Source organism: Mauremys reevesii, linkage group 10 (assembly GCF_016161935.1).
Source record: "Mauremys reevesii isolate NIE-2019 linkage group 10, ASM1616193v1, whole genome shotgun sequence".
Classification (NCBI taxonomy): domain Eukaryota; kingdom Metazoa; phylum Chordata; order Testudines; family Geoemydidae; genus Mauremys; species Mauremys reevesii.
In genome coordinates, this window is record NC_052632.1 from 42382754 (window position 1) to 42404889 (window position 22136).

Here is a 22136-nt window from a genome sequence, read left to right on the forward strand (position 1 = left end):
GGCTGCAGGTGGGACCACAGCACTGCCTGCCCATCAGCAGGGGCTCTCCTCCATCCCCAGGAGAAGCTCCCTGACCAGTGAGACCAGCACAGTCTCTACCATACCCTGGCATCAAGCCAGGCAGGACCAGAGGATCCTAGGTGGTGCCACAGCTGTCCTGATACAGCTTCCTTAATAACCTTTCCCAGAGGAGGAAGGTCAGAGGCTGGACTGCAGTGATGAGGCTGTCAGCCTTGGGAGATGGCTTGCTTGTGGGAAGCTAGCACTTGGCCCTCCTGGGCAGAGGTCATAACTGTTTGCTAGCAAAGATCTGCCCTGCCCTTGTCTCACCACTTTACCTAGCTAGGAGGGGCACTGATCCATCTCACAGGCTGGAGGCTGCAGAACTTCAATTACCTCCTGTCTCTGCCCCAGTAAAACTGGCCCGGGGTGGGCGGGGGGAAATAGAATTTGCTCTCTGCTAGAAATTGGACAATCTGGTCTGAACCTGAGCAGCCTTCTCGACAAAGCAATCGGGAAATTCCTCCAAGCGAGGATATGCTGCCTTGGTTCCCAAGGGGAGGCAGGCTGGGCTGGGTCACCTCGTCCCCTGGAACAAGCCTTCCGACTGGGGACCTTACGGTCGGTAGGGTGGAAGAAACAAAGACTGACTTAGCCTTCATCATAATCACCACAGTACAGGGCCTTCAAAAGTCACCAGGCCACAGCTGGGCAGGTGGGTGAACTATGAGGGTGGCAGAGAGGGAAAGGACATTTAGGAAGCTGGGTATAATTTCCGCTGGCAGTGCAGTGCTCTCCCCTCAAGAGATCTGGCACCCAGCCTGCTCCATCTCTGAGGGTAGGGCAGCACAGTGGGTCCGCAGGACAGACCTTGGGATAGGAAGTTGGGTCATCTCCTGTGTCTTATGCTGCACCAGGGCCAGGGTGAGCTTGTGGGCTTTCTGTGCTGCACTGAGATGGTAGGCGGGAGGCTCGGCCTACAGATGCATGGACATCCGATACACTAGATGCGTGTGTGTGTGAGCTTTGTGCATCCCTGCCTCCAGCCCAACTCTCCTGCTCACTGAGCTGAAAGCATCACATGACTCCAGCCTGGAGCTGCACTGAGCATGGGCGAAGCCATCTGGGCTGCTGTGTTGTGCTCTGTTAAGTGAAACAACAAAGCCAGGAGGAGCAGCCAGACGACAAGCCTTTTGTTTTCTTCCACTCAGCCTCCTCAGCCTCCGTTTTGTCCGCTCCCCTGCAGAGAGAGGCCAGCCATCTCCGGCCCTGATCCCTGGCACGCAGCAGTGCTTCCTCCCCAGCCTGGCAGCCTCCCAGGGCATTTGCGGCTGCAGGGACTTGGCCGAAGGAATCACCGTGAGTATCAAGGCCTGGCGGTGGCCGGAGCTGGGGCTGGGTAGGTGGGAGAGCGAGCAAGCCGCACTGCCTGTCACTGAGCGGGGCAGGGAGGAGGGTGAGGTAGCCACAGGCGTGGAAAGCCCTGCCCAACCCTCCTGGCTCTGGCAGGTGCTGCTGAATGGACAAGCCCTTCTACTCAGGACACTGCCTGTTGTGTTGGGGCTGGGAGGGGGCAGGAGCCAGCTGGGAGAAAGGGGAGGTTTCCTGCTCATTCCCTCACCCCACACCTCGATGCCTTCTGCCCACATAGGCCTTGGTGAGGCGCTTGAGTCCTAGTCTGGCTGTGGGGGTCCCTGCTGTACAGCCCAGGGCAGCAGGGGGGCAGGGCTGTGATCAGGGGAAGGGTCCTGCTAGCAGGCCTGGGGTGGGCCGGAATTGTGCCATCTTCCCCTAGAGGCCATTGCTGATGGGCATGGGGGTTCAGCTCAGGTTCTTCTGCTTCCAGGGGCTGCAGCGGGGTGCGTCCAGGTGGGCCCAGCAGTCCTGTTCAGGTTCCGTTCCCCCACACCACCTGCTCACAGGTCTGTTCCAGGTGGGCCCAGGGATCCTGGAAGGTTCAGTTCTGCCCTAGGGCTGTTCCTCCCAGGCACAGGAACCCTGTTCAGGGTCTTCTGCTCCTGTGCCCAGGATCCGCCTGAGGTGGGCGTTTCTCTGCCTGGTAGGACCCGGAGCAGGCTGTGCACAGGCAGGGGATCTCGTGAGGAAATTCTGCCTATTCCCAGGAGCAAGGGGAACAGCCTGCGGCCCCTGGCATAGCTGGCAGTGTGGAGCAGGCCCAGGTCCCTCACTGAACTGTGTCAGTGTCTGAGACAGAGTCGCTGTGGCCCTGCCTGGGTGCTGTTTAAAGGGCTGCTGCTACACCTGGTAATAAAATCCTAGGAGGGGATCTGTCCCCATGGAGTACTGTTGTGTCAGCGAGGCTGGGTTTGGAGCAGGGCCAACGTCTTCTAGGTCATATCCCTAGGCAGGCTGGAAACACTGCTGAGGCCAGGGGTTGACTCCTGTCTGATGGAAGTGCAGCGACATCATCCTCGGGTTTTGTCCTGATCCCCACTGCCTGTCTCACTGCAGTGGGGCAATGCTGCGCTGCTCCAGGCTGGGTAAGGAGAGCCAAAATGTCACTAAATCCATGATTGTGCTGGGCAAGCATCCCAGCTGCTGGTGGGAAGTTATCTAACCCTGCCTCTCCCAGCAGGAGGTGCTGTAGGACACAGGGCAGGACACTGACTGTGAAGGGTTGTGGGCAGAGTCCCCCTCTCTTACAGGCGGAGTTGCCCTGGCTGTGGGTTGCTGACACAGATTCAGCGAGGGGAGCCCTGCCTTCTGTTATGTGCCAGCCCTGCCTGCCTCGTGCCAGCCCTGCTTGCAGGCAGCAACTCAGGAGTGCCCGCTGGGCAAGAGTTTGCTCCACTTTAGTGGTGAGCTGCCCCTACAGAGCCAACCTGTCCGGCGCTGATCAGGGGTTAGTGCTCGCACTGTCTGCTGAGGGAAAATGAAGCGAACTTGCATTGGGCTGGGCCCCTCTGCCCGGGACTGTTATGCCACCCTCTGTATTGTTCCATGCTGGGTGGATTGAAGCACTGGCAGAGCTGTCAGTTGAGCCCCTTCGCCACCTTAGCAGCTTCCTGCTCCTTGTACTCTTGTGTGTGGGAGAGTTTTATATTCCCTCCGCCCAGCCCAGAGCCTGGAGGTGGCAGTTGGGTCATTGCACCGGGCCGCCTTCACCTTCATGGGATTTTGCCAGAGCAGTAGATCCAGCTCCTGCTTTTCCAGGTGTCCCTTGCTCCTTCGAAAAACACTCACAGGCTGACAAAGGGGAGAGAGAGACAGGACAGGCCTGCTTCCCTACTGCTGAGATTCCTAGCCATGGGGTGTGGGGTACAGGGCTTGGTACACCTCTGGGCCACATCTGTCTCTCTGGGCAGGAAGGGGTCATTCTAGGGAATTCCTCCCCCACCCCTGGAAATAGAGAAAAGGCCTGGTAGCTGCAGCGTTAAACAGCTTCCCAGGATGGTGGTAGACTTGGAGTGGTTCAGACAAGATTAGCTATGTTTTTGAAAGACATGCTTTAATCCATCTTCTTGGCAAAGTTCTGCAGCCTGTGTGTGCGAGCGTGGGGGGTGAGGCTGGAGGGTCTGTGGTCCCTTCTGGTTGGAATCTGTGATTTCCTGTTCATCCCCTTCCTTCATGGGCCATGGAGAGAATGTGATTGCCCATATTGCCCTTAACATGCTCCCAACACTTGCTGCTGTGCATTAGGATGATGAGCATAATCAAATCTCATGCTTCAGGCCTGGCTGCCTGCAGGGGTCAGGAAGGATCCCCCCAGCCCCTCGATGCACAATTGACCAGTTGTGTTCTGTTTGGTTTTTTTTGGCCTTCTGAAGCATCAGAGATTGGCCACAGCTGGAGATGGGACACTGGTTGGGGTGGACCACAGCTGTGTGGTGCTCCAGAGAATCCTTTGTTTTACATGTTGAGCTAGTGCATCTTGCTCATATGCTCAGGGTTCAACTGATTGCCAAATTTGGGGTTAGGAAGGGTTTTTTCCCCAGGGCTGATTAGTAGGGACCTGGGGAGAGGGTCTTCTCTTCCTCTATAGCATGTGGTGCTGGTCGGCTGCTGGGATCAGCTGGGCATGTCTCACCTAATAGGTTTCCTGCCATTGCAGGGTCCTGGGGCATAGGTGGCCCCTCCATCCATCCTGTTTTTTGCCTGTGGCACTCAACAGCTTAGCTGGACTAAAACATTTCAGCTCTCAGGAGACTAAAGTCTCTGGGCTTTATCTCAGGGTTTCTGGGGGAAATGTAATGGCCGCATTTCCCTAGTTTGCTTATGAGAATGTGATTTGGGACTGGGTCAAAGCCTTGCTAAAATCCTGAGATGTCAAGGAGTCTCAGTATAATTATCTGCCCGCTGTTTGGCCATCGAAGGTCAGCTGACATCTCCCTTCTCCCAAGGGCAGGATAGCTTGTCTGCCCTTGAACTGGGGGAGAGCTCCAGGGAGACACCAACCTTCTGGAGAACCAAAGTGGATGCTTCCCTCCAGCTGGCCCTGCTGTACCATCCTGCATGGTATTTGGGGTCGGTGAAGGCTGGGCGAGGTAACTCTCATCCTGGCCGCCCTGCCACACAGGAGCTCATAGGGCAGTTCTCTCGGCTAGGAAAAGCCTGGGCCTGACACGGCAATAGCTGCTAAAAAAACCCTAGAATGACCCCTTCCTGCCCTTATTCCCTAGAATGACCCCTAGAATTCCCTAGAATGACCCCTTCCTGCCCTTATTCTAATGTCCCCTGGATTTGCTCCAGGGGTGGGGGAGGAATTCCCTAGAATGACCCCTTCCTGCCCTTATTCTAATGTCCCCTGGATTTGCTCCAGGCCTTAACTGGTGGCTTGGTGAGGGCAGGATGCACTGGGGTTACAGCTGGGTGTCAGAAAGGAAGGGGTTTCCCTTAGGATTCAGATATGTCTGCAAGCCTTGTACTCAGCTTGACATACATATGTGGTGTTCTCTGCTGTACCCCACGTCGGTGCTGGAGTTAAAGACCAGGGCCTAGATCCTTAAAGGTATTTTGGCACTAGGGCCGGCTCTACTGTTTTCGCCGCCCCAAGCAGTGCGCCGAATTGCCGCCGCAGACGGCGGGGGCAGTCCGTGTGCTGTTAAGACAGAAGCTGCGCCGCCGCGGACAGCTGAACATAGAAGCTGCCACCGAATTGCCGCCGTGGCAGAAACGTGCGTGCCGCCCTAACGGCACATGGACCGCCCCCGCCATCCGTGGCAGCAATTTGGCGCGCTGCTTGGAGCCAAAAACGCATGGACTGCCTCCCCTTGCAGATTGCTGCCCCAAGCACCTGCTTGGAATGCTGGTGTCTGGAGCCAGCCCTGTTTGGCACCGAACTCCCATTGACTTTACAGGGAATTAAGTGGCTAAAGACCTTTGAGGATCTAACCTTTGCTCGTCCAAGGGCAGCATTGCAGTCTGGCGAGCTCTAAGCGTTCAAAAATCACAAGTCAGGCCTCCAAAAATCGTGAGATGAGCTTAAAAATCATGAGCCCTTTAGAACAATACAGCAGGGGTTCTTTTTAGTTTGCCTTCTCCATTCTGAGCCTTTAGGCTGCACTTGCTTCATGTTTTCAAGCTTTTCTCTGCAATCATAAGGGCTAGACACTTCCTGTATTTGAACAGAAAGTTGGGATTCTCCTGGATCTGTGCTGCACAGGCACAGAGCAACAGACAGTCTCTGCCACAAGGCGCTCCCAATTGGAATAGGCAAGACAAAGGGTGGGATAGGAAACAGCTGCAAAGAGAGGAAGTGGGTTTCCTAGGGTGCCACAGCATTGCATGCTGGGCCATGAAGTCTCTGCAGGTTGTGCTTCTCTATTAACTATGAGGGCACCTGCAATCAGAGGTATTGTGGCCTAGTGGTTAGAGCATTGCACTGCCAGATGGGAGTCTCCTGTCTCCTAGCCCAGGTCCTTGACCACCAGCTCACACTGCCTCCTGGATGGCAGGAGCCCTCATGTTTACACTAGAGGGCAGCCTGCAGAGACTCCAGGTCCCAACACACTCTGAACAAAACAAGCTGGAGCACTGCCGTTTCCACACATCCTGGTCTGTTCAGAGGAGGGTGCTCCATGGGCCAGGGCCCACTTTTCCCACTCTGGTTGAAAGGCAGCCCTATGGGGCTGGGGCAGGGAGCGGAAAGAACCAGCCCACTTGCATCAAGGTAGCTGGGGTGGCGCTAGCCCCCAGCCCCAGGCAGAAGGTCTGAGGCCCAGTTCTGAGAGCAACTGGAATCCCTGTGCGATCTCTTGTCTTCCCACCCTGCACAGTGAAGTAAGAACGCGGCTGAGACAGGGACTAAATGAAGTCACCAGGGTTTGTCTATCGCTGCTCAGCGGTGCCCGACCATTGTGCCCATCAGATGGTGGTTGGGCTCCTGGGAAATGACTGGTGGGGCCAGTTCAGTTCCTGGTGGCTGGGTGCCCACTCTGCCTGCTTCCGCCCTGCCAGGAGAGGATCCTCTGTCAGGAGCTCTCCCCTGTCACAGGGAAACTGCTCCTGGCTCAGGTTGTTAGGGAACACTTCAGTGAAGATGAAGTGATGTGCCTGGGGGCTCACAGGGAATCTGTGGCAGAGCTGGGAGTTGTGCCCACGTCTCTTGGAGCATCACCAAGACAGGAGATTGTCTTAGAATGATCCATGCTGAGGTCTCTCTTCGCCTCCTGGTTCCTGCACTTGGGACATGTTTTCCAGCTTTTCTCAGCATCCCCCAGGGCTAGAAACTCTTGGATGTACTTGAAAGCCCAGATTCTCAACCCATGAGGCCAGGAACTGGGGCTCTGTGAAAACCAGCAATGATTCTGAGCATCACCCTAAAATCATGGGGGTTGGCAGCACTGCTCTGGAGCCCCTTGTCCATGCCCTGCCCCCTGAGTCCCCTTCTTCCCTCCAGCCACAGTGGGGAGCAATGGGTTTTGAGAAGGGCTGGACAGCAGCAGCAGGCTCCCCTCCCTAGGGCTGGGCTGAAAGGAGCCCCGGTGCTGAGGTGGGTGGGGAAGTATCTAGTCAGCGAGCCCTTCACCACAGCATGTGCCCAGCCAGCACTTAGGCAGGCCCTGTGCAGTACCATGGCAGCATGCTGGCTAGGAGCTGCAGTGGTCTGTGCCCAGCAGCCCCAGTAAAGAACCCTTTTAATACACTCACCATCTTTCCTCCACCATCCTGCTGTGGCTCTGGGCCGGCCAGTCCCCTGCCAGCCACTGGAGAGCTGTCGTACCCACAAGGAGCTGCATGGGAAGCCTTGCTCTCTCCCGCCCCAGCCATGCCCGTGTTCGCATGGTGTGTGGCATAAAGGCTGCATGCCCCTGGAGGATCCCTCTCGCACTGGTGTGCTCCTCCCAGGGTGGGCCAAGCTGGCTTTACCCAATGACAATGTGTCCTTATAGGACTTGGGTGTTATCCCTTTACATAGCTATGAGCCCTGTAGTGGCGCTCATGGTGTTCTCCACTTTCAGCCATGTGTACATGGAGCTGGACTCGCAGGGTGGTGTTAGTGCCCATGGGCTTTCTGCGTCATCACTGCCCCAAAGCTGTGTTGGTGCAGAGCTGAGGCTGACAGACTGTGGCTTCTGCCTTGCCAGGACATCGAGTGCCCCTGAACGTAACCCTCTGCAAAGCAGAGACACAGAGTTGGGTGGGGGCTGGTGTGTCCCCCATCACCTTAACTCTGCCCCATGGAGGTGGCAAGAGCCCCTGGGGATATGCTGCTACCTGCTTGCTAGGCTGTGTAAATTCTGAAAGGGTTAAAGGCCCTGCATGCTGGCAGGGGGGTCCCCATGCGCTTGGCTCGGCATTGCAAAGGATTTAAAAGAAATCCTGGCTTGTCCCTTGCTCTTACCCCCCGGCCCAGCCCCACTGCCCTGGTAGGGCCCTGCAGATTCCCCCAGCCATACTGTTCCATCGAGGGCCAGGCCCCTCCAGCTGTGTGCAGTGCCATGGCTCCTGCCACAAGCCATCAGAGCTGCTCTGGCCGGCAAGGTGTCTCCTATCCCAGCCTCTGTTGGGTCTAGCAGGAAGATCAGAGAGCTCACTGTCCCATGGCCTGAGTCTCAGTGCCATCAGAACTTGCCCTCCTATAGGCTGGTGCCCAGAGAGGGCACCCGGCAACATTCCCAGCATGCAAAGAGCCACAATCAGAACCCACAGCGGATTGCAGGCTGCCAGCCCAGCTCTGATTGCGTCCGTAAACCTGGCTTCACAGTGCAGGGCTGCTGGGGGAAGGCAGGAGGGCCCCCAGAAAAGCGAGGGGCTGGTAGCTCAGCCTGAGAGAGAGAGAGGAGGAGCCCAGTAATGCCACCCGTGCCCAGGTGTGTGCCAGCACTGGCGCTATCACTGTTCTACCCAAAGGCCTTGGCATCTCACAGCCCGTGGCTGGCATTTGCTCCACTGCAGGCGGTCAGTGGCGTTTCCCTGCCCAAGCCAAGCATCATGTTCTCATCCCGGAGGAGAAATTACTCAGGGAAACTGAGCAGCGGCCTGGGGCTGCCGTTAGCGCTGGCCGAGGGAGGTCAGGTGCCATTCGTAAAGCCTAGCTCCCTGCATGGCAGAGAGGGCACGCAGGGAGGGGCTTTATTAGCTGCTATCATCCTGGGGGGCATTGATGCCCAGATCCTCCCAGGTGGGGAGCTGTGGGGAGTGAGCACAAACCCCAAGTCAAAGCCATAATTGCTTAGGTCTTTTTAGCTGGAAAACTGACATTTTGGCAACTTTGGAAGCTATTAATGGGCTGTGCATATTTAACGCTGCTCCAGCCTTGCTAGCTCTGGGGCACTGTGGGTGGGGACAGGACAGAGCTGTCTCAGCCTTGTCTGGCAAGGAGGGCTGGAGGGAATGGCACCATCTATGCCATTCCCATCTTTTGCCAGTAGGAGGCGCTGTAGGAAAACCAGCTGATGAGGGCTCACAGCTGCTTCAGCCTCTGTCTATAGGGAATAGCCAAGCAATGCTGGACTGAAGGCCCAGGCTCCCCCGTACAGGGGCTGATCTATGGCCCGGCTCTGTGGTATTCACAACTGTCACTTCCAATAGGAGGAGCATGGGTAGTGGGTGGTGCCCACAGCTACCCCGCTGCCAGCCTCTCCCAGCAGCTCACGGCATAGCAACACAGAGCTGAGATGACGCTTTCAGTCCAGCTCCACGGGCTGGTCACTTGTTGGCATGCTCTAGCACAGAGTGCCAGGCGTGGGAAGGGAAAGGGAGCCTGGAGCTTTAAGGCCACAGGTTTCTCCGCCCACCCATATGGCCTGGAGGCTGCTGACGGGGTTCTGAGAGCCAGCGAGGCAGATGAGGGGCAGGGGTCAAGGGGTGAAGTGTCAGCAGCCTTGGACCCAGGAGCGGTATGGAGCCCAGTGTGTTTGGGTCTGTGTGAGATGCAGGGGTCTGGCCACTAGGGGGACACATGGAGCTGCACTCCACTCATGTAGGATGAGCCATGGGAGCTGTCCCCAGGGGTGATGCCGTGGGCCTTCAGGGTGCAGCAGCTATGAAGGGAACTCTCTGGTGGGTGCGGTTATGTTGGGTGCTTGGGTGACTGGTGGGTGCAGGCGTGTCTGGCGGTTGGATGGCTGCTGGGTGTGGGTGAGTTGGGTGGTTGACTGGCAGGCATGTTGGGTAGTAGGGTGATAGGTGGGTGTGGGCATGTTGGGGTAGGTGGCTTGAGGGCCTGTTGCTTGGGCATTCTTTGCCATGGAAGGAATATTGCTTCTTGGCCAGATTGCCGGTTGGGGCCTCTCCTCCCACCCTGCACTGGCCCTGCAGTTTCAGCTGGCTGAGGGATTCCAAACTACTATGTGGAATTGCTGTGTGCCGTTAAACAGATGGCAAGTTCCGCCCCAGAGGTGGCTGCATTTCAGCAGAGGTGGCTGGGATTGTTTCCCAATATTACCATATTGTCAGGACTATTACTGCAGCACTGGGCCTGAAATACCCCAGCCCTGTAGCATTGCTGCAGCTGGGTGCTCCTGCAGTCTGCTAAACTGGGTAATCTCCGTAGTCCAGGTGCAGGGGCCCCTGCCTGTGGGGAGGAGTGGCTGCGCATGCCCCCTGCTGGTTGGGCTGGGTGTTACAGGGGAGAGCAGGAGGAGGCTCATGCTGCCTGCTCAGTCATGGTCTACGCATGGTGGGTTTGAACACCCTTTTCCAGCCTCTCACTCAATAGCCGGGCCAACCCTTCCCTCCAGACCTGTGGAACCAGCCCAGGCCATCTACACACAGCCAGCCTCTCGCTCAGGTGTTCTTACCCTGGCCTCACCACCCAACATCGGCTCTCCAGAGAGTGTCTCAGGGCTGTGGGGCTGGCTGGGTTTGGTTCCCCGCTCTGGGCCTTGCCGCCTGGTGTGCAGGGTCATGAGGCTGCTCAAGTTTGGCCCGGCCACCCCATCCTGATGGCGGGGGGGAGGCCATCTGGGCCAAGTGTGAGGGAGTGCCACTGCTGGGCCAGGAGGGAGCGGGTGGTGTCATGTTCCCCTGTATGTACCGGCCCTTTGGTGTTCCCCCTGCCCTGCAGCTGGGTGACACCCCATCTTCCATATCTGCTGTCCTGGGCACCCCGATGTTCCCTCCGCTGCACAGCCAGGCTCCTTCCCCACTGCACCCCAGCCTCTTGAGCCCCCCAACTCCTTCCAGCCCCCCACTTTACCCCCAGAACCTAAACTGCCCCCAACCCAGGGGCCATGTGTGGGAGGTTCTGCTTTTTGGGGAACTATCAGCTTGCCAACCCTCTGCCCCCAGATCCTTCCCCCAGTCCCTCACTGTACCCATATATTCCTCTGCCCCCCAGTTCCTTCCCCAGCCCTCCCAGAACCATTAATTCCTTCCTGACTGCACCCCTCAATCTCTCCACTCCACTTCCAGGCCCTCAAATTCCCCCTATCCCTTATCCTCTGCCCTCCATGAGCTGGGGGGCTGTTTGTTTTGGGGTGTCTTGACTTGCCCCTCCCCTCAGTTGCAGATGTGTGGGGTGGTCCCCAGCTATTCATATCTGGCTGGAGCATCTGGAATCTTTGCTCCCGAGACCCCTTGGATGGACCTTTGGGGGTGCATCGGGTCTGGGGCATCTCTGGGGGTCTCTGGGGGGTGACAGGCCAGCCAGGTTTGCAGATAGGTCCTGAGCCCCAAAAGGCTGAGAACCGCTTCCCTAGCTGCTGTCACACCCTCGTGTGGGCTGGCCAGTGGAGGGCCCCTGACCCCCGCCACCTGGGCTGTGCCATGTGTCACACTCACTCCGTGGGGGCGAGGAGGGTTAAATACTTCAGAGGAAAGTTTCCTCTGCCTCTGCTGCGTGGATGCCCAGTGGACCTGCCCAGCGCCCTGCAAGAGGCTGGGCGCTTGTCCTGCTGCACCCGCTTTGTCCTGTGTGTGTTCCCCGGGCACAGCAGGGTGGCATGGGCCCATGTTCCTGCCATGTTAAAGTGAGCCTTCTCTTCCCCGGGCATGGGAGAGAGGCAGGATTCCTTCCTGGCCTGCGATGCAGGAGGGTGAGGGCAGGATCCCAAGCACGAGGGGTACCAGCGGCACTGCCCGGGGGCCGAGGCACCTGTGCCACATCCCTGGTCTTGCCTCTCTGTCTGCAATCCCTGTGTTTGCCGTGCAGGGCCAGCAGTGTTTGGAGCAGCACCCGAGCCCCCGCTGCACAGCGCTGACGTAACCACGATGCTGGCTGCCTTTTAGAGGCCAGGGACTCGGTTGCCTGGAAACAGCAGAAGATACTCTCCAGCCCAGATCTCAGCCCTGACGTCAAGGCCTGACGCTGCCTGGATGCCTGGCTCGCTCTTTCCAGGCCGCCTGGTGTCATGGAGGGGAGAGGCCTAGCCTGACAGAGGAGTGCCCGGGAACCACGAAGCAAATGGTGAGCAGGGCGTGGCAGAGGGACGGGCAGGCAAGCGGGAGCCCCAGCCCAGCGCAGCGACGGCCACCGGGCTGCTGCTGTGGGGGAAAGCCCAGGGGTGCGGGCATGGGAAAACAGCATGGAGGGAAACAAGGGGCAAATGTGGGGAGGGGTCAACCCAAGGCTCATGGCGCTCCGGCTCCCCCAGCCTCCCAGCGCGAAGAGATGGCGCTGAGGTGGGGGGGCACAGTCACGGGAGTTGTGGACAAGTGAGGCTGTCGGGGCTCAGAGCACGAGATCAGGGGTTCCCAGAGAGCAGCTGGCTTGGCAAAGGATAGCAGGCCAGGGCTGCGCCCCAGCCACACAGATGGGCATGGCTTGCCATTTGGGGTGTGGCTTCTTTGTACTTTCTTCTCTCTCTTGTTCCTCCCTCATGGCCTCTTCCATACTGTCTTTTCTTGCCTATCTCTTTATCTTTCTGACTGTTTTCCATCTTTCTTGTTTTCGGTGCTCAGTGGCCAAAGCAGGTCCATCTCACTGCTCCCTTGCCGCCTGTTCTCTGTTCCCCACTCAGTTTTCCTTTCCCCTTTTTAGCCTTCCTTCCTTTCTCCTAACCTGACTGTTATCTCTGAGGCTTTGGGAATCCGGCCCTTGGAATTTCTCCCTGGAGAAACTGGGCCTAGACCTGGCTCCTAACCCCAGGGCCTCTAGCAGCCACCATGAGAAGAAGAGTACCCCTATGCAGGGAGGGAATGGTGGGCTTGCAAATGTCCCAGAGCACTTGGATGGGGGCTCCTGGCTCTGAAGATATGAAGGGCCCAATTTTGCTCTGCAGTACTCCCAAGCCTGTTTTCCCCCTCTCTAAATACAATTGGTCTGTTCCGTGTTTGTACGGTACCTAGCATCATGCTTCATGTCTAGGGCTCTAGGGGCTTCGGTAAATAATAAAATAATTGGCACAGCTTTTTTCTGCTTCCCTGGTCCATCACTGTATTGTTAATTAATAACTCTAATAATTAGTAACACATTTCTATTAAGTAGCATCTGAAGATGCCAGCTGGGAGCAGGGCCCCATTGTTAAGGGCTTGGCACTGTAAGCGCAAAGAGTAAGAGGTGGTCCCGGCCTTGAAGCGTGTACAGTCTCAGTCAACAGGATAGACACAAGGTGGGGGAGGTGTCATTGCTGACTTGCTGTATGTACTTGAGAGGGAAAACAATGCAGCCATTTCTTTAAAGGAGACCCGCACAAGCAGTGTGGCTTGTGTCATTTTTGATTCCTATGTGGTGCATCCACATGGCCCCAAAGTTACATTCTATTACACTTTTTTGCTGCTTGGTTTTGCTATTTTCAAAGCTCAGGTCCTGTCTCTCCTCTTTGTCTGTCTACGGATGACAAAGAGTAAGTAGGTCCAGTGAAAGATATCACCTCACCCACCTTGTCTCTCATACAGCTTAACAAAGGAAGGTTAAAAGGTGGCTTGATTACAGCCTATATAGGGAACAAATATTTAATAGGGGGCTCTTTGGTCTAGCAGAGGAAGGTCTAACACGATCCAATGGCTGGAAGTTGAGGTGAGACACATTCAGACTAGCAATAAAGGGTCAGTTTGTAACAGCGAGGGGACAGTTTACCAAGGGTCATGGTGGATTCTAGGAATTATTTTGGGGCAGTTCTCTGGCCTGTGCTATACGGGAGGTCAGACTAGCTGATCACAGTGGTCCATTCTCGGCTTGGAATCTGTGACTGGCAGGTGACATTACAGACACCTGGCAACATTTTCAAATGCACCTAGGTGACTTAGGCGCCTGAGTTCCATTGATTTGAATGGGGTGTAGGCTTCCAGGCGACACAGATGCTTTAAAAATGTTGCCCCTGCCCCCAGTTAATGGAGAAGGGAAGTTAATTTAATGCCAGTAGTTTGCTGAGCACTCGCTGGTGGTGTGCAGAGAGCTGGCTGGTCCCACGATGCCTGTTCCTCCTTGCTATTTCCAGCAGATAAATTGCATCAAAAGAAGCTAAAAATACATTGACTGCTTCCCCAATGTCATTCTTCCATGTTAGTGAATGTTGTAGCTGCCAGGGGCCTGGGAGCTGGGCTGGGCTGTGGGGAGTGTCTGTGAGACAGTCTCATGGGGGCTGATGAGGGATGAGAACAGTGAAAGAACTAGAATAGAGCAGTATTAGCATGTGGCCCATGGTGGGAAAACTGGAGAGAACCCCTGGTTTCAAATGCTGGGACTTTTGTTAACTCTCAGTTCACTCAAACACCTGACAAACTGGTGGGAGAAAAGCTCTTTTGTTAAAGGTCCAGCTGCCCCATCTAGCTAAGGGCTGAGTGAGTTCCCAGTCCCCATCTCTGGCTTCCCCAAGAGGGACCTCCTGCCCTATAGGGGAAATACGGCAGGCCATTCCTGAGACCCTCATATAAAAACAAGCCACACTCTGTCTCCCCTGATGGAAAACAAGCCACAATTCTGGCCTCCTGTAGCCACTGGGAAGGGTCAGGAAAGGGCACAGGCCCCTTGGTAGCTGATCTGATCTGGATACGTGTGTGGAGGGGAAGCGTTATCACCAGTTGGCCAGTGGGACCAGGTCAGAGCTGTGCCCTGACTCACTGCCTGGGGAGGACGGGCCAGTGGGTAGGGCACCGGAGGGGACCTCAGCAGACGTGCATTCGGTTTCCTGTTCAGCCACAAGTGACACTGGGCAAGCATCTTTCTCTCCCCAAGCCTGGGGTTTGCTAGAAGCTGGGGATGTATCAGTTGGAAGTGACAGAGGAGGAGAAATACCTGGGTGTATTGGTTGATCACAGGGTGACTGTGAGCTGTCAATATGATGCAGCCGTGAAAAAGGCTAATGCAGCTAGGATGCATCAGGTGAGGTATTTCCAGTAGAGGCAGGGAGGTGTTAGTATGAGTATCATTATACAAGGCACTGGTGAGACCTCATCTGGAATACTGTGTGCAGTGCTCGTCTCCCAGGCTTAGGGAAGATGAATTCAAACTGGAACAGTCTCCTAGGATGTTGTGAGGAATGGAAAACTTACCTTATGGGAGGAGACTCAAAGAGCTTGGCTTGTTTAGCCTGACCAAGCGAAAGCTGAGGGGAGATTGGATTGCTCCCTATATATACATCAGAGGATAAATCCCTGTGGGGGAGAGGAGTTATTTAAGTGAAATGCCAGTGCTGACACAAGAACAAATGGCTATAAACCGGCCAGCAACAAGTTTAGGCTTGAAATTAGATAAAGGTTTCTAACCTTCAGAGGAGTGAAGTTCTGGAACAGCCTTCCAAGGGGAGCAGTGGGGGCAAAAGACCTAACTGGCTTCAAGACTGAACTTGATAAGTTTATGGAGGGGCTAGTATGTTGGGACTGCCTACAATAGCATAGGGCCCATTGGTGACTGCTAGCAGCAGATGTCCCCAATGGCTGGTGATGGGACACTAGATGGGCAGGGCTCTGAGTTACAACAGTCTGGCTGGTGGGTCTTGACCACATGCTCAGGCTTCAACTGATAACCATGTTTGGGATCAGGAAGGAATTTCTCCCTAGGTCAGATTGGCCAAGACCCAGGAGTTTTTTTGCCTTCCTCTGCAGCATGGGTCACTTGCAGGTTTATACTAGTGTAAATGGTGGCTTCTCTTTAACTTGGAGTCTTTATACCATGATTTGAGGACTTCAGTAACTCAGCTAGAGGTTAGGGGTCTGTCACACAAGTGGGTGGGTGAGATGCTGTGGCCTGTGATGTGCAGGAAGTCAGTCTAGATGATCATTCATGATGTTCCCTTTTGACCTTAAAGTCTGTCAGTCTATGAACTGCAACCTGGGGTAATGGTCCCTCCTTCAAGGGGCTGATGTGAGACCCCACGAATGGCTGTGAGGTGCTCAGATGCTCCGGAGATGAAGGCCATACCAGTATGCAGACAGCCCACTTCGGTCCCCTCTGCCCTGGCCTGGCAAGCTGACCCTGCTGCTCTGACCTGGGTGTGAGCGAGATGGCCATGGGCCCAAGGCTCTGGCTGCGGCTTGTAAATACTAACAGCCTCTTCTCACAGGACATCAAAGGCCAGTACTGGACTGACGATGATTCGGATGGAGACAATGAGTCGGAGGAATTCCTCTATGGAGTCCAGGTAAGGAGCTGGGTGACCCGCCGGCTGCCCCTGGGGGGTACGGTGCAGTGCTGAAACCGGCGTGGCGGAGTTCGAGGACCTCTGCTGTGTGCCAGGGCAGCGTATCCAGTGGGATTGGCACGGGAAACTCGGTGGGGAGTGATGGGACCCATCGGTCCCCTGTGCCCAGGGCAGCCATGCTCACACACTGCTGGGACCCTGGACTCATGCTCTCAGCTGGTGCAAACCTGTCCAGCTCCACGGTCTGACAGCAGCGCCCCAGGGCCACTGGCTCCAGGAGCCGCCAACCGTCTGGCCCTTGGCTAGAGCTGGCAGTGTCCAGGAGGCCATGTTGTGCCTGGCTCTGTCCCTGTCCCTGTCCCTGTCCTGGGGAGACCCTGGTGGGCAGCTTGGTTGAGAGCACAGCGCCCGCCTTTCTGCAAGGGGCCACGGGCGTGGAGCCTTTTAGTTCAGCATTTTCCAGGTTCCTGCCAATGGCCCTCCCTGCAGACTGGCAGTGCCCTGGGACCCCTCTGCTGGGTGGCAGAGCCCTGGGGGCACGCTGGGGTGTGCTACTGACAGTTCTTCATTAGCACCCCAGTGTGTCCTGCTGGTCTCTGGTCATAGGTGACTGGGGCATGGGAACAGCCTCTGCCTTCTCCCCAGGAGAGCGTGCTGGGGTGGCCTCTCCCGCTCGTTCTGATTGCAGCAGAGGTCAGTGTCTGGAGCTGTGACAGTCTCACTGCACAGCTGGGAGGCAGGTGTGGCGATGCCCCTCAGTCCTCCTCCACAGCCCCCACTGCCAGGAAATCCTGGGCCTCTGCCAGCGCATCTAAACCCTGGCCCCTGCACCCCCCCAGCTCTGCCAGTGCACCTCAGTCCCAACCTGCAGCCCCCACTGCCATCTGCCTAGCTGGGGCCCAGCACACTCATGTGTGCTGCAGCCCCCGTCTGAACGCCCTCCCCTCCCCGCTCCGGCGGTGTGTTGCAGGGGACCTGCGCAGCGGATCTGTACCGACACCCGCAGCTGGATGCCGACATTGAGGCGGTGAAGGAAATCTACAGCGAGAACTCTGTGTCCGTCAGGTGCGTAGAGCGGACGGGACTCAGCCCCGGGCAGCAGCTTCCTTCTGGCTGCCCCATGGGGGCTGCACTGAGTGAGCTGCTCTCCTCCCTGCACCGGTGAGCGGAGATCACAGCTTGTCCATAGAGGGCAGCACGTTCCCTGCATCTCCTTGCTGGGATGCCAGGATGGGGAATACCCAGAGCCCCTGCCTATGCCTCAGACATGGGGAGAGGATTCACACTGGGACAAGAATCTGAGCTGCCAGGATGGAAAGACAGAAAACCCACCTAAAGCGCTGATTGGCGCTGGGATCTGCACCCCAAACTTATACGGGAGCTTGTCGCAAAGGGCTGAGATGGTGCCAGCTTTCCCCTTGGTGAGGGTATGAATGGCCCAGTGAGAAGTAGAGACAAGTCCAGGCTGCATTGGGATGGGGGGCTGGTCCGGACCCCTCTCTAGTCAGAGGGAAAAGAGTCATAGCCATGAACAGTCTTCAGCTATGTTGAGGGTTATAGAGGAGGGTGATCAGTTCTGCGTGTCTGCCCAAGATAGGACAAGAAGAAATGGGCTTAATCTGCAGCGAGATTTAGGTTAGATATTAGGAAGAACTTTCTAAGGGTAGTTAAGCTCTGGAGCTTTGTAAGACGAGGCCTGACAAACCTGTCAGGGATGGTCGAGATTTGCTTGGTCCTGCCTCAGGGCTGGAGCCAGGCTGTGGCTCACCAGGCTGCTGCACCCCAGAGACTCAGGTCCCTCTCCCATTCCCCCTTGCTCTGCGGAGGGGAGTACGTGGCTACAGGCCTTGCCATGGAGCAGCTCGCTCCCCCTCCCTGTGCTCCTCTGACTGCTGAGTGGGGCTGGGGAGCCAGGGCCGTGGCCACCCCTTGCCCCAGCTGCCAGCTCTAATCACAGCCCTGGGCTGAGGAGAGCCATTGGCAGTGCCACGGAGCAGGACTCGGGGCGGGATTCTCCTTGCCCTGGGCTCATCTGTGCTCTCGGCTCTTCCACTGCCCTGCACGTCAGCCATGCTGCCCGGTGTGGAGGGCGATAACCTCACCTTGCATGTGGCCCAGGCATGTGGACAGATCTGCTGTGGCGGGGGGCAGAGGGCTGCCTGGTACCCCCCCCCCCCGCCCGAGTTGCAAGCCCCTGCAGAACTGAATTTCACTCCCAGGGCGGTGATGCCAAGAGCCAGCTGCCTGTGTCCTGTCCCTGGCTGTGCAGTGGGGCTGAATCAGCCAGCACCCCCTGGAGCCATGGGCCTGCATGGGCAGGAGCTGGCCCTGAGATCACAGCATAGCCCCCTCCCTGAGAGGGGCAGGCACCCTGCGGGGAGATGGGAAGGCCACTGAGTGCCAGCCGAGCAGGACCCCCCAACTTGCCTCCTGCCTAAATACAGGGAAAGATGCAGGGGCTCTCGCTCCCCCACTCTGTGAGCAGCAGGAGCCAGGAAGGCTGGAAAAGGGGAGGAGGGAGGGACCAGACTGGGGAGGCGTCATGGCAGCCTGTGGGGAGCCTGCTGTTCTTCCCTTGGTGAAGGAGAAACAGCAGTTAGGCAGGCAGGGCCATTGCTGCCGAAGAAGGGGGTGGGGAAATAGTCGGAGTGCCGCCCCAAGAACGGACGGAGTGCCACCCCTTCAGATTTGCCGCCCCAGGCACCTGCTTCCTTAGCTGGTGCCTAGAGCCGGCTGGGGCCCTGACTGTGTGGCTGGGCTGGAGGTCCCTGATTCTGCAAGATTTCCTTCCAGACCTAGCTAGAGTATACAGGGCGTCTCCCCTGCGGAGAGAGGTGGGGGACAGGGGCGGCTCCAGGCACCAGCACGCCAAGCGTGTGCCTGGGGCGACAAGCCACGGGGGGCGCCCTGCCAGTTGCTGCGAGGGCGGCAGGCAGGTTGCCTTCGGCAGCTTGCCTGTGGAGGGTCCGCTGGTCCCATGGCTTTGGCAGACCTCCCGCAGGCAAGCCGCCGAAGGCAGCCTGCCTGCCATGCTTGGGCCGGCAAAATACCTAGAGCCGCCCCTGGTGGGGGAGGTGATGAAAGCAGCGTGCCCTGGGGAACGGCCATTACGAAGAGCCAGTCCTGTCTCTGCCTAGAACCTTCCAGCACCTTTCGCTCGCCTAAGTGCTGCGCGGCGCAGGCGGGGCCCATCTCTGTGCTGGGGTGTTGGGCGGGCGGGCGTTACGCCTGACCCAGGCTGGGGAGTCTAGCCAAGTGCGACCGATGTGCTGGGGAGCTGAGCGAAGGCAGAGGCCCTGGAGTGCCAACTGCCGTCTATCCCTTTGGACTCACTCCCCCACCCCGGGGATTGTCCAGGTGGCTTTGGGGAGCACGGCGCACCAGGCCCAGATGGCATGAAGCCCCTTTCCGGGGCAGTAAGGAAGGGAGGTGCTTTGGTCCCCCTGCAGGCATCACCAAGGCCAGGCAAGCTCTGGCCCTGTGGCTGTCCCTAGCTCCTTGTCTGAGACCTGGAAACCTCCAAGGGATATGGGTCCTTCAGGAACAGGCATCTCTTCTGGGTCGGGATGTCATGAGGAGGGCTGGGCCTGAGCCAGGAGGTTTGGGGGCCAGCACGGATCCGAGTTTTGGGTGCTTGGGTGGGGGCTGTGGTTTGGCCCAGTATAGAGACTGGATGTGGGCCTGAACTGAGACCCCTGGGCTTTCGGGTGTGGCTGTGGAGTTTGCCCCCTGCCCCCATCTCTAATAGAGACGGGGGCTTGTGCCGTTCAGATCCGATCTACGAGCTTTGGGGTGGGGGAGGGGGAGTCGGACCCGGCATTCCAGTTCTCCTCCATCCCGAGCGAACGTGTTTGCTGCTGGTGGGAGAGGTTGAGGCTCTTGGCTCCCGTATCAGTCCAGCCTGGAGGCGACTGGTGAGCCCCTGGCCCAGGAACATGCCCCTGCCTGTGGGAGCTGTCTGGAGCAGGGGCTGCCTTTTCCTGATGTGTCTGTAGCGCAGGATGGCTCTGATCCCTGAGTGGGGCCCCTAGGTCCTACTGCCATGCAAATACCACCAGCAATCCAGGATGAGATTGTGTCCCATGGGAGCATGGCCGGGATCAGCCAATGGGGGTCTGGCCAGCTGTGCCCCAGGGGTTGTGGGAGGCAGTGGGCCGGCAGGCACTCGATGGAGGTGAGTAACTGGTTGCTTGCAGCAGGGATGAGTGGAAGGGTTTTGTGATCATTATTAATTATTGGGAGCACCTATTGGCCCAGGCCTGGCAGAGAGCCCCAGGGTGCTAGGAGCTGTATGGAGAGAACCAGTGGACAGACCTTTCCCCAAAGAGCTATGACTTGTGATTTCCTGCTGCATGGGCCAGGCTGGGTCTCGGCACAGAGTACAGATGTTTGCTGCTCATCTCAGTGAGAGATCATTGCATCTTTTTCCCCACATACTGAACGTGGTGTGAGTGCGGTGTGGGAGGGCTGTGGGGCCTGTTTGCCATGGGGGGGCTGTGGAAGGGTGTGTGCTATGGGGGGGGGCGGTGGGGCCTGTGTGCCATGTGGGAGCTGTGGGGTGTGTGCTTTGGTGGGGCTGTGGAGTATGTGTACTGTAGGGGGGCTGTGGTGTGTGTGTGCGCTATAGGGTTCTGTGGTGGGTGTCTGTGCCATGGGGGGGCTGTGGGGTGTGCCATGTGGGGGGCTGCAGCATGTGCTGTGGGGTGTTTTGGGTATGCCTGGGAACATCCACACTTGTACAGCTTGTTTATAAATCCCCTGCCAGGAGAGGTGGGCTCTTGATGCTCCCGGGCGCCGGCTGGTGGATCTGCCCCCAGGAAACGCTGATCCCAACGGAGCTGAGCGTGTGGCTTTGGCCCAGCCCCTAATCCTGCCTGTCTCTTTGCAGAGAGTATGGAACCATTGACGACGTGGACATCGACCTCCACATCAATATCAGCTTCCTGGATGTAAGTGGTGCTGGGGCTCTTGGCGGGCGGTTACATGTGCTCCCGTGGCCTCGTTCCCAGCGGCTGAACAGCCCCATGCACGACTCCCGCGTGGGTAGGAGCTGACGGTCACACCTGCTGCCGCCGGCTGGACAGCTCCCTCTTGGGTTCCAGTGGGGTCCCACATTCCCCCGTGGCTGCAGAGATCTGATAAAGCTCTACCCAGCCCTGTACAAACACACCCGCTGGTCGGGATGAGGATTTGTGTTTGCAAAGAGCTTGGGAAATACAAACACGCTCGGAGTTGGATCGTTAGAGTTCCTGGGCTGAATCCAACTGTCCCTACTCAGCGTTTGCTCCTGCCTTACTCGGTGGGCGTAGATGTCCGTTCCCTGTGGAGACTCTCGGCTCAGGGTCACCGCGCAGGCAGAGGTGGTTAATGGGCAGTTAGTGGCATGTTTTGCGAGTTACCCAGAGTTTTGGGGGCGCGTAGAAGTGGGATCCCAGATGTGGGGGTCGGGATGCTTTGAGATCTGACATAGCTCAGCGCAGAAGGGCTGCTGGGGAGTACTCAGCCGTGGCAGCAGGGAGACGCGGTAGCTTTCCTGCCAGAGAAGCCAAACCATCGCCCTGGAGCAACGACAGGAACAATCACAGGCCTGTGGCAATGGCCACCAGCACTGTGGCCAGATACCAGGCGCTCTCTGATGCTGCTGCTGGGTGATCGTGCCGATGGGCTACAGGCGCTCAGCCCTTCCCAGGATCAGGCCCTGCTTCGGCTGTCCTCCAGTAAGGACCGAGAGCCCTCAGCTCTCTCTGCCCTTCCCCGGCTCTGCTGTCTCTGCAGGAGGAGGTGTCGACGGCCTGGAAGGTCCTACGGACCGAACCCATTGTCCTGAGGCTGCGGTTCTCCCTCTCCCAGTACCTGGATGGACCCGGTGAGTGCCAGCCTACGCTGGGGGGACAGAGAGAGTGACAGCAGGGAAGCACTGCACCTTGGCCTCGCAATTCATCTGCTGCCCAGGATTCTGTCCCCTGCCCTGCCCACAAGCAGAGGGCAAGCTAGGGAAGAGGGTGATTGGTCGGACGCCCTGCTCTGTAGGGAAAAGCATGGAGCATGCTGAGTCAGACCGGCTCCGGGAAAGGGGGCCTTGCATCATACACTGAATAGTCATGGCAACATGAACAGCCACCAGTAGCCTGTTCAGCATCCTGGCCAAGCAAACGGGTACCCTGGAGGCAGTGTGGGCTGGTGACTAGAGCACTGGACTGAGCCTTGGGA

The 22136-nt window shown here is 57.5% G+C and overlaps 1 protein-coding gene across 10 annotated transcripts in view; it reads left to right on the top strand.

The window, feature by feature from the left end:
• The first annotated feature begins 1115 nt into the window (after positions 1 to 1115).
• Positions 1116 to 22136, top strand: part of PARP6 (poly(ADP-ribose) polymerase family member 6) — a 50878-nt gene continuing 29857 nt past the window's right edge. For all 10 annotated transcript variants that reach the window (XR_005585753.1, XR_005585754.1, XR_005585755.1 and 7 more), the window contains exons 1-6: positions 1116 to 1359; positions 11558 to 11812; positions 15849 to 15926; positions 16897 to 16991; positions 20815 to 20875; positions 21702 to 21792. Coding sequence is in view for 7 of the 10 variants with exons in the window: in XM_039492808.1 (XP_039348742.1) it covers positions 11810 to 11812; positions 15849 to 15926; positions 16897 to 16991; positions 20815 to 20875; positions 21702 to 21792 (328 nt within the window). In the remaining 3 variants the exon portion in view is untranslated. The remainder of the gene's footprint in view (positions 1360 to 11557; positions 11813 to 15848; positions 15927 to 16896; positions 16992 to 20814; positions 20876 to 21701; positions 21793 to 22136) is intronic.